The following is a 12193-nucleotide window of genomic DNA, read 5'->3' on the forward strand; positions in this document are numbered from 1 at the left end:
AATGTTTTTGCTTTACATCTTGTACATCTGTAAGATTCCCATCTCTATGCCTATCTAGACCTTGAAAGAGCTGCCCTTCAGAAGCACATCTCAGTTTAGTGCTCAGGATACTGACATGTCCTGTCAAAATGCTGATAAATTTTTAATGCTGTGTATGTGCCACTACTCTGTAGCTGCCTAGTAAAATACCATTAATTTCTTTTACCTCTAAAGTCTACCCATAGTCCATCTTTTCTGGGGAGTGAGAGATCATGCATGGTAGACAGATCTGACCTTCAGGATGGAATTGTTCCTTCTTCCTGCCCGGTGCTGTCAGCAGACAAAGCACCCGAACAGCATTGGCTCTGCTGACTGTGGATGAACTTTGAAGTAGAAACCACACTAGAACAGCTCCAATTTCTCTGTGCTGGTTTTTCAGCTTAAATTTCCCTGGGTCAGGTAGATTCGATGGGTGCACTTTCCAGGCTAGAAATCACTGCATTTTAAATGACTGCTGACTCTGGACAAAGACATGAAGTAGTTGGACCTGTCTTGCAGAACACTTGAGTGTCCTTTGGGTACAAAGCCCACTGACTTCCATTGGATCTATTGTCTTGGCTTCAGTACATTAGCTTTTCTCTGAATATCTGTTCACTATGTAGGAGTAGTGTCTCCCATTTCCAAACTCACCTTAAAATTCTGAATAGAAATTATTGCCTTCACTAAACTCAGAAATGTGATTAAAAATACAGTTATGCAGTTGCATACATACATCTTCACTAAGCAAATGGTAACAAGAAAATTAAAGCAAGAATAGTCATTCTTGAAAGTCACAAAATGAATAGCCAGTGATACTCTCTTGCTTGTGTGAACTTTGCATGAGCCTTTTTTCGGGGGTGGTTACTTGCATGTATTTTAAGGGAGAGTGTTGTTTCAGCTGCTTTATGTCAGAAGTGTGCACACATTTTTATTTAAAATTGGACAGTAGTTCATTTTTATAATTGCAATATAGCTGCATCCCAGCCTGTAACAACATCCCCATTTCAACTTTTCCGACTCTACTGATGATGGAGATATGCAGAGCAACCCACTGAATCAGAAAGGAAATGCATAATAGACTGTAAATTACACTTTTAACGATTTACATGTTTACATAGAAGTTATACATCCATCTAAATGTCCATGGATTTTTTTTCATAACCCCGTGGGAAGGCTCCATATAACAAGCCCAGGGGGCCACCTCTTGTACCTGCAAAACCTGCTATCCAGGCCATGTCTGTCCCTGTTTCCCTAGCCATGATTTCTGCAGCTGTTCCCCGAGTTTTAGGGCAAGATCATGCCAAAATCCCATTGCACATTTTTAGGTTGTCCTTAGAGTTGTGTCCCAGGTTTGACCAATTATTTGGGCTGTTATTCCTGTTTGAAGGTTTTATGTGCTTTCCACTTCCTAGCCCATCCTTTTTTTTCCCTGCTGTAGTATTCTAAAAGGAGACTGTGTTTGCTGCATGATTTTGCAATCACAGAAAGTGCTGGTACTTGGTCTCCAGTATCAGAATCTTGCATCTACTTTGAAGTCCCTTTCTGAAAGCTTACTCCCACTGGGAACATCCATATTTCTTCAAGTGATAGAACAAGAGGAGACAGTCACCTCTTCTGAAGACCATTCCACTCCTTAAAACCAGTTCTGCAGCCAGCTCCCAGTAAAGTAATTGCTAAGCCACCAGCATTACTGTGGTTTTCCCAGGCTTGTATGTCACGGTGGAAGCACAGCATTTCCAGTTTCCATTTGCCTGGCAAGATGCTCCTCAGTAAAGAAGTGTTGCCAAGATTCAGTGCCCTGTGCTGGCTCTGAACTCATTGTGTTCCAAACAGAGATCAAAACCTCTGTAGATTTTAAAAATTTTCATGGGGATTTTGGGGGGAAAAACTGGTTCCAGTAAACATTCCTGGAAAATGTAAATCTTTTTTTGGAAGAGACACCATGCTTACAAGCCCAACTGATAGCATGGTGAAGGGTTTTGAAATCAGACTAGAAAGGCAAGTCATTTGATACTGAGAATGCTGGATACCATTCTGCTGACCAACAAAGTGTTTCCCCCTTGTCTCCTTGCACTTCTGCTGACTTTGAAGCGTTGGTGAACCCACAAAAAATGTTGTGTAATGGTGCAAAACTCTGTAGCAGTCTGGGCAGCTGGCCAGCGTATGCACTAGTTCAACTTCTTACTGTAGAAATTCTCTCTGATTATGTGTGCAAGGTAAATTCTTTCTGGAATAGCTCTCATTTCTTTTTATTGATTTTAAGATTGGCAGCATTCTTCTTATCAGGCTTTCTGTAAATGGATCTGGTCATGTTCAAAGGTTTTAGTGTGTGCTAGAAGGCTGAGAAAAGCCTGACTTCTTGTTAACCTCCAATAGCCTCTGTATCCTGAAGTTACTTTGTGTTGGCTCAAGCCTTCTGTTGTAAAAGCAGTCTTTTCCTTGTCCTTTGGATCTGCTGAGATTTATCATTACCTAGTTTTTGAGATCCAGTGTTGAAAGCCATCCTGAACCTGCTCCTACAAAGAGGTGATACACCAGGCACTGGTACTCTTAATGCTAAACTCATTTAGTTTCTTGGGGTCTGGTGTTTTGCTTCTCATACAGGACTGTGAATGGGACACAAGGAATGTTTAAAATCTAAATCTAGCAGTATGTCAGAATAAATGTAAAAGAAACTCTGTCAGCTTGTTCTTTCATCCTTCACTTCATAGGGTAATGGAGGTTTTTTCTTGCATCAGAGTGTTAGATCCATTTCTTCGCATTTCACAGATGTGACTGTTCTTCTTTCTGCTGCTATTTGCCAGAAATGATCAGCAAATTAACAGAAAACAGCTTTTGTTTCAGACTCACAAAAATTGCGGCAAGTAAAATGGAGACTTGTTTTGAGTGTTAGTATCTTGATGTGTCTAAGCCATTAGCTCCCCTTTGCTGTTTCAGTACTGTCGTGTGGCTTTGCTTCTGCCTCTGGAGGCAGGAAGACAGCTTTTTCTCCACCTCCTGCCTTCACTGAATATGACTTGGTCATCTGGCATTCATGAGGCTGTGGCACTCAGCTGCAAGAAATACCAGACATTGAGTATGGCATATGGCTTACTACATTTAGGGAGTATTGGGATACATCTTTTTCAGTTTTGTGTGGCCATGTGGTTTAAAACAAACCAAACCTCTGCTCTATAAATTAGTAAACTACACCATTTATTATGCAGTAATTAATTATGATAAAATACATTTCGGGGATCCAGGCTTCTGGGTCAAATTCTAAAGGACCATTTTTTAAATTCAAATTTCCCTGGCTTTGTAATGATGAATGCTCACAATCGCTTTCTTCCTGTCAGACCTAATGACTGTTCAGTTTAGATTCTCGTTTCTTGTAGTCATTAACATATCTTAGTTAATGATCAAGCCAGTGCCTCCCCTACTGTGCATTGCATATCTGTATGCTACCAGCCAACCCGTTGACATTGTTGTTTGTGTTTGATATTGCCTAGATCTCAACAAGGCCACAAAGCCATTAGTTAAACCTCAAAGCTGTTATCTTTTAACTTGAAGCTCTGCATTTTATAGAATTGGGAGTGAATTTTCACTGCATGATTGCCCGGCTTTTTATTTCTTACAATTTATTTATCCGTTGCCAGTATTTTCTAGTGCCACTGCAGCCTAATTTTTTCATCACATTTGACAATTTTTTTCACTTTATAACTGAATTTATAAATCTGTTTTTAATCATTCTAGCATTTCTGGGGCAGACCCTCTTTTCCTATGATCATATTAAGCCCTGGAAATGAGCTTCCACTTTCCTTACCCCTATCTGCTTGCTTTTGCTACACTGCAAGGGGAGACTCAGGTGACAAAAGCTGCAGATCCTGTAAGCATCTTCCGGCTTCTCCAGAAAGTCTTGCTCTAAACACGTGAGCATCTGTAAGTGGTGCATTGTCACTGTATACTGAAATCTTCGTTTGCATGTGGATTTGCTCCAAATACATATCTCTAGAGAGCCTCTGTAATTTCATATGCAGTTTGCTTCTTCACTATTCTTCTATTTTGGACTCTCCCAAAATCTTTCTCAAAGTGTAGTGCCCCAAATTACATGCTACTCCAGAAATGGAGTGGAATAGTTCTCTCCCTGCATTTTATATCCACCACTAGTGGTAATAATTTCCTCCTGTTCAAAAGGTTTACATGTTAGTTTTACATCTAGTTTACTTTCTAGAGCCTCCAGCTATAGCAATATAAATTCTCACATGATGCTTTCCAGTTTATTTTCTCTGATTAAAAAAAAAAAAAAAAATCTTATGTGGGTTGTTGCACTGCAAATTTTCCTGTTTGAATAAAGAAGCGGACCCGCTTCCATAAAAGAACAATTATGTAAACTGTCTTTTCAACCTAGAAAATAAATGATAAGAGAAAGAGTATGGTAGAGATACATGAAATCATGAGTAGAATTGAGAAAATTAACAGAGGACAATTATTCAGTCTCCCACAGCATGAGAATACATGAGCATCAGTTGAAACCACTAACACTTTCAAACCAAAATAAATATTTCTTTATGGATAATTGGACTGTATAACTCATTGTTATACAGCACTGTTGTTCGGGAAATATTTATAAAAGTTCAAAGAGCAATGAAGCAAATTCATAAAAGAAAAGTTCCGAAATGGCTACTGACTCCAGAAGTCCTCAGATGCCACAAATCATTGGAGCATTTGCAAGGAAAATCTCAGTATGGGCTCGCCCTCTTCTTATATATTCCCAAGGCGTTTGATTGTTGCGTCACTGTGAGAGACTGTACAGGACCAAGCAGAATTTCAATAGTGTGGTGGTTCTTAGGACAAGTATTGTTGTCAAAGTCAGTACTTCACAATTATATATAAATAGAAAACATAATTTAATTTTTATATATATGCAGGCATTGCAAACAGACATGAAAAATAGGTATTTGAGTCGAAGGCAAAATACTACCAGTGCTTCTTGTAAGAAGCTGAAATAATACACTCTGTTTTAATGATTTTAAACAGAACAGAGTAAGCAACTCAGTGGATCCGGTTTTGGATTCACTACAGGCACGAAGCCATAAGAATGATGTGGTTGCAGGGGGCTGAATCCAACATGCATGCAAGCAGGCATGTGCACAGAAGCACAGCCAAATTGGAGTGAAAGAGGAGATGTACAGCCTGATCTGGGCTCTCTGCCGGTTAATATGGAAAGTTTGTTCTGTGACATTTCCTATGCCAACACAAAGAGTGCTTTGAAAGTCTAAGCTTTTTAATTTGCTGCAGGTGCCAACTAGTGCAGAGCAATTTAACTGATGTTAAGATATCAGGTAAATAGTATCACATTTTAGCAAATTAGTTTTATTTGCTTGACATAAAAATGGGCCAGTGTCATGGTCCAGTTACTGAGGACGATTTTGAAAATCAGATGAGTGCAAACTTATTTTTGAATTCACAATATTTCTTTACCTTTATTAGATGTGTAGCCCTGCCCCTCACCTTACGCTGAGTGGCACCGCACCAATAGGCACCTGGGTTGGGTGTGAATAAATAAATTCTCATGCACCTTTTGAATCTCAGAGGAAAAAAAAATCTTATGTGGTAAGAGATGAGGTAAAGCGGGTCTGGAGCACAGCTTGATGATCCCATTCAGAAGCTCCCCTGTGTGTGTGGTCCCTCCGGCTGCTGTTTCATGGTATAGTAGTCATTTGTGGTAGTTGTGCTGTTTTGCTGCTGAGAAGGGTTTGTAAGCCCTGTGGAAGTCCACTGAGGGACTGGGAAAGCCCACTGGAGTTGGTAAGGGTGGAAGTGAAAGGTGCAGGCAGGAAACTTTCATCTGTTTCCTTGTGCTTCTAGCTGACAGCTAGATTTTGGAGCAGAGAGACCAGGTTCATTTAACTGAGGCCACTATGCATCTATGGAGATTTCCAAAAGGGAATTTAAACACATGACTGCACAGTGGTAGAAGGACAAAATGTCATGTCTTCAGCTTCTAGTGACCGGAGCTGCACATAATCCTCCTTAGGCAACCATTATCAATTCATGTGCTATCAGCACAGGGAATTCTCAAGTACAGAGCATTTATAGTTTTATATTTAAAAAGATATATCTAACAGAAGCTTTTGAGAAATTTAAAGCAGATGCTTCTTTTCAGGGAATATGGCCTCTTCGCAATGGCTTTGGAGCTAAAATTGGTGAACCTCTCCATCTCTGGGTTGGGCTGTGTGTGTTCTTCCAAGTAAAAATTGTGAGGTTTTTCTTTTCTTTCACAGATGAGGCATTTTTGGGGGTTTTATGATTGACCAGGTAGAGAATGTATCCGTATGAATTTTTTTGAGAGAGGATAAATGCATTGTAGTAACAATATAAGCACATTTTAAAAAAGAACAAGGAGCAGGTTTTACATTGCTCTTTGAAAGCAATAAGAGTAAATCTGCTCAGTGTCAGCAGTAAGTTATTTGAGATTTTGACATTTGGTATTCAGCATCAGCTTTGCAGATTAGAGTGCACTGAAAGAAACTGGCAAATGGAAAACTATTAGTGGCATTCATTTAAGCTAAATTTGTTTTTAAAAAAAAGTCAATAAATAAATAATAAAGAGAAGAGCCTTCAGTCCTGGAAGGAATATGAGGTCTACCGGAGTTTTTTTCTTCAATATTCAAACTTACTTATGCAAGTCAGAGCAAATAAATTTTTCAAACTTTGAAGTAATTAAAAAAAACAAAACACCTGTGTACAGTCCATAAATACTGAGGATACGCTATGCCCTGGAACTATCAGGAAGATAACATTTTAAACTTTTATATACACAAATATACATCTTTACAGCAGAGCCCTCGGGCATCCTTGATGACAATTAAAAAGGACATTCTTTTCAAAGCACAGACCATTCTCCACAATAGCTCTATCACCACTCAACTCCCAGTGTGCATTGCACACTCACAGAATCATAGAATGGTTTGGGTTCAAGATCAATAACTTGATCAGAAGATCAAGAGAATAACATTCCATGCCTTCCTCCAAAACACATTGCAAGTAGTATGTACATGTGTGCATGCGCTCGTCATGGAACAGATGTGCAAATCCTTAGTTTCTTGGGTAGTTGCTCAGGTAATGCTGAAAGTTCCAGTTTTCTGCCTGCGAGAACTATTTGTCTAGGAATATGGCTTTTGTAAGAAGAAAGGAGCAGCCTCAACTTAGAAAACATGTTATCAAATTAAGGAGCTGTTCTGAAGTAGTTTTCTACTGGCATCAGAGGACTTGCAGGAACAGAGCAGAATTACAGCCTTCACACTAATACAGACCTCTGTGCCAGCCTTCACACTAATACAGACCTCTATGCTCTCTCCAACTCTAATTTACACAGTGGAAACACAAGATCTGAAGTCAGAGATTTACACTGCTAACACGAAAGCTTACGAGGACTTGGTGAAACCCTTGCCTTTAGACTATGGATACGCTGCCAGTAATCTGGGTAGGAATGAAACTGCCATTCAGAACTGCCCACTATGCCAAAAATTATGTACTAGATGGAAAATGGACAAAAATAAAGTGTAACTCAATGAGGAGACTGAGAAAAACTATTCTAATTTAAAAACCTGATTATTAGGAGTCTCTGATGTAGTTTTTGTCTTAATAGTTCAATACAGAAATCTAGAAATGTTTTGGGGTAATATGTATAAACTTTATATGAGATTCGAGTCCACTGGGCAACAATGGCAAGTAAGACTGATTTGACCTGAATCCTTTTAGAGGTCCGTCTGCTGCTACTGAAGCGTATCATCCTTTGCCAACTGCTCACCTAAGTCATGTTACTGATTCAGTGCTATAGGAAAAAAACCCATCTTTGTTTTACATGCTGTCTGCTCCAGTCTTCTGCAGTTCTCAGGAGCAAATTCATGTCAGGGGTCCACCTATGTACCTGATACTCCCAATGAATAGAAGCTGCACAGTTGAATTGAGTATTGCTGAGCTGTAGATGTTCATAGTAATACAAGACAGAAAAGGGAGATCTTTGAAGAATTTTCTGTGCTTAAAAGAGAGTAAAGCAGGAAAATAACTCCACAGTTCCTTCCTTCCTAACTGAGAGTGATTCCTTGAAATATTTCATAGAATCATAGAATGGTTTGGGTTGGAAGGGACCTTAAAGATCGTCTAGTTCCAACCCCCCTGCCATCAGCAGGGACACTTTCCACTAGACCAGATTGTTCAAAGCCTCATCCATCCTGGCCTTTCAGGAAGAAAAATCTATCAATAAATGTTCCTTACTCCATTTTCTCCTTCTAGAAAATTTATTCTAACTCTTTTGCAAAAAGCTCACTTCCAAAGACTGAATAGTGTCTCTGCAGTAGCCAGGGCTGTAATTTTTCCAGTTCACTCTACTGAAGGACAGATATTATGTGCTACTTATTTTATTCATCTTACTCTTGATATAATTCAAGAGCACTTTCTTGTAGCCCTTGAGAGAAGATTACTTCAACAAGGAAAATAAATGGTGGGAAAGCTCTTTTATCCATTCATCTACTGCATGTCCCCTGCATAAATTTCTTTGTGCAAAAGTGGTGATGTGGCAGTGCACGTGAGCATGAGCAGACATGAGTTTGTGCACTGTTCCTGTGAGATCAAGCATCTAAAAGAAGCTGAGTTTCCCCTCCTTTGAGAATTTTCCTCCTCTAAGGCGGGGTTATGCTAAACCCGTAACATTTAAAACTTATGACTAAACCTTACAATAAAGATGTCTTTAAGAACTACAGATGCATGAGGTGCAGGATTTGGGGACTGGAGAAGAAAAAAATTGGGTTTGGGGGCTGTTTTAGCTTCTCAGGGTACACTTGACTCATGATCTTATTTCTTTGCAACAGTAAGGCTTCATAATTAGCTTGCATAAATAACGTCTTAAACTAGGACATAGATTAAAAAAAGAGAAGGAATGTTTCAGAATTCTCAGTGTTTGCAAAAGTTGACAGCACTGACAAGAACTCAAGTTGATCATGCAAAATCAGAAGTCATGCAGTAAATTCCTGACCTTAGTCACTTTGTGGGGAGAAAGAAGAGAGGTGGCCACCATGTTGCAGCAATGTGAACTTCAAGTTGGATTTTTTTTGTCCAGAGGCAGAAGTTGCCCTTGAGTGTTTCTGTGCAGCTTTCACATGTAGAAGGGGTACCTGCTAGACTTGGCTTGTTTTGCTCATAATATATATACACCTTTTTTTTTCCTTTTCTCTTCTTGTTTTTCAGCAACAGTTGGCCAAGAATATAAAATTTGGGCAGCCTCCACAAATGACTATTTCTGTGAGGACAATGGGGGAGGCAAATGCTAGCATAGAAGAGGATATGCTGCTCGGTAGCCCTATGGAGATTGAGACTCAGCAGGACACCGTGATCTCAGACAGTGGTAATAAAGTAAGCACTTTAAATCAATGTATTCATGGCATTATAGTGGTACTAAAACAGTAAAGTTTACTGGGGCATAGCAGATGTCTCCAGTGAGGCACAGCTGAGCTCAGCAGGCTGTTTTATGTGGGTGGAATCTCTCAGTTTGTGCTTCTTGGAGTGGTGAGAAGCGTGTTCTCTTGGCATCCTGAGCTGGGTCCCACAGAATTACCGGTTTGAACGTCTGCTCTGAACTTCCAGCAAAGCAGACATCACTTGCGGTGTCGCTAGAAGACAGGAAATTGTTCTGAGACAGAAAATGTCTTGAAATAATGGACTTCCCAGCATGGAAATTTATGCACAGCATCAAATGGCAAAAATAAAAGTAATTCCAAAATGAGAAGGGTCTGGAGCCTAAATCTGTAAAATCCTAGGTCTTGGAGTAATCCATATTACTCATGGACAGGAACTGAAGGCAAAGAAGAGGGAGAAACATTTTGAGAATGCTTCCTAATTCCAAACATCCAGTATAACTTGAATAATATTTGGATAATTAATGAAAAAATCCATGAAAATTTTGATACCACAAACTGTGGGCATTCAGCTTTCCCGAAAGGTCAACTTCAGATAGCAAAGAAACATGGCGAGTGACAGAAGCTCTCTGGAAATCCTCTAAGGAGACACTGGTTCTCTGTATCACTATATGGCTGAATGGAGTCCTGGGGACAGAGGGACATCCTTCCCTGGCTGGACGTGGCTGACTTTGTGCCTGGGACCCCTTGAGGAAGGCATGCAGCAACCCACCATGTGCATGCAGACCTTAAGATCCTGGAAGGACAGTGTTCACCAGTGCTAGCTGTGTGAAAGGCAAAGGTAGTAAGTGTCCTCTGCAGCTCATGTCTGTATTCAGCCAAACACACAGAAGGGACTGATGAGGGACAAATTCCTCATCAGTCTTCAAGGGGTGACATAGCTCCTCTGTGACCACTTCCTTCGCAGCTGTGGTTGGATCTGTCACGGTGCCAGGCAGTTGGGTAAGACCTGCACACTCATGCCCCTCCCTGTGCAGTCTGGAAGGATAAAAATGCAGCTGAAGTAAGGTGTGTTTCTTCTGCTACACAAATACTCCCCTTTGAAGCAATCAGTTAAGGTGAATCAAGAGCATCCCACATGCACAGAGAGTTTTGTCTGTGTGCCCTGGTACTAAGTGAGACTCTCTGTTTGATACCGATATACATTCTCTGCAGACAGCCTTCTTGCTGGGTCCTGCAGGAGACCTGAAAATCACCTAGTGACCTCCAGCTCGAAGGAGAAAACAATTCAAGCACTAAAAAACACTGGGGTATCTTTGTGTAATAAAGAGGAAGAGATTCAGTCCTTACCACCTACTCTTTTAAATATTATGTTTTGAAAACAAAATGAATGCCCCTTTGCATAATTCTTTTTCCAAATACTGAAGAAGCAAACTTCCCTACTCGGAGGAGATTGCAGACACCATCAAAACATGCATAGGGTCAGCCAGAGTACTCAATACTTTCCTTTTCTCTTACTGTGAGCTACTCTTTACCGGCTCCATCAGAGATTTATTTCTGGTGCATGGCAGCTTGCCTGCTTTCTGCTCCTGTCTCTGCTGTTGGCCTTGTAACTCCTCTGTGTGTTTCTCTGCATAGGTCCTGGGGGGACAGGGTTGGCTTCTGTCAGGAGCTGGTGGACAGGACCACATAGTGCGGCTCTACTTAAAATAGGTAGAGCCTGTGTTGCTTTGTGACTTTTGATTTTCCCAACTGATTATCTTGGATCAATGGCAAGAGTTCTGGGTTTTATTTAACCTGTATTTGTAAAGCTGTTTTTTTAGGCTTTACACTAGCAATCATGTGCACCTGGTGTAATGGCATCCCAACATTCATTAAGGTTATGAAGTAATACTGTGATATAATGATTAAAAGCAATGTTTCTGGGTGTGATGAATGCTGCTTCAACCCCTGCACCTTAAAAATCCTCTCCTGTGAGATGGCTTGGAGAGGGATGGCAGCTAAAGAGTCCTGGTGACCGGCAGGCTCCGCTTGCTCTGGGGAAGCTGGTTTGCTTTGTAAGAAGAGGAGGCGTCAATAAACTGGAGTTGAAACTCTTTGCAGCAGAGTTAATGTCTGATCAGGTGCTTATAGTTTTCCCTTAGGTGAAGGTCAGGAGAAAATAAAATTGTTAAGAGCTGACTGAAATCCTACAAAGCTCTTTCTTTTGATTGGAACCTGGTTATCTTGCTAAGGAAGTGTGAGTGTTTTGCCTTTTGTAGTGCCTTGTAGCAGCAACTGCTTCTGTACAGGCAGCAGTGATTCGAGGAGGAACAAGAGAAACTGATAGCATTTAGAAACAAGAATTGTTTATCCATCAGTCCTGCAGTGACAGGAAACAGGGTAAAAATCCTACTCTAATATGCATGATTTCACAAGTCCTTTGAACCATATTTATTAGATCCTTTACATTTTACTATCTAGTTGTGCTAATCTTGTTTTCTAGTCCACTGATACTCCAGATTTGTTGAGAACAATGAATTTGCCTGGAACAGGACATGAAGTGGAAGAAAAGGTAACAAAACTTTTACACTTGGTTTGCACTGAGTCACTTTCTACTTTTAGTTATTAGAAGCTTAATGGTTTTTGCTTTAAGACACATTTCATTGTTTCATGATCATCCAAGATTCTGTGAATGTTGCACAGTTTTGGGGCTAGTAAATAAGGAATAATTAAGATTGAGAAATGCGTAAGAGCTGATTTTAGGAATGAGAACTCTGTCTCTGCCAGTCTTGCAGCAT

The 12193-nt window shown here is 40.2% G+C and overlaps 1 protein-coding gene across 1 annotated transcript in view; it reads left to right on the forward strand.

The window, feature by feature from the left end:
• The window catches only part of CRACD (capping protein inhibiting regulator of actin dynamics), a 41659-nt gene that overhangs the window by 17156 nt on the left and 12310 nt on the right, over positions 1-12193 (forward strand). The window contains exons 3-4 of the mRNA XM_010173934.2: positions 9247-9411; positions 11899-11967. Coding sequence (XP_010172236.1) covers positions 9247-9411; positions 11899-11967 — 234 coding nt within the window. The remainder of the gene's footprint in view (positions 1-9246; positions 9412-11898; positions 11968-12193) is intronic.

The sequence above is a fragment of the Antrostomus carolinensis genome, unplaced genomic scaffold (assembly GCF_000700745.2).
Source record: "Antrostomus carolinensis isolate BGI_N321 unplaced genomic scaffold, ASM70074v2 scaffold9328, whole genome shotgun sequence".
Classification (NCBI taxonomy): domain Eukaryota; kingdom Metazoa; phylum Chordata; class Aves; order Caprimulgiformes; family Caprimulgidae; genus Antrostomus; species Antrostomus carolinensis.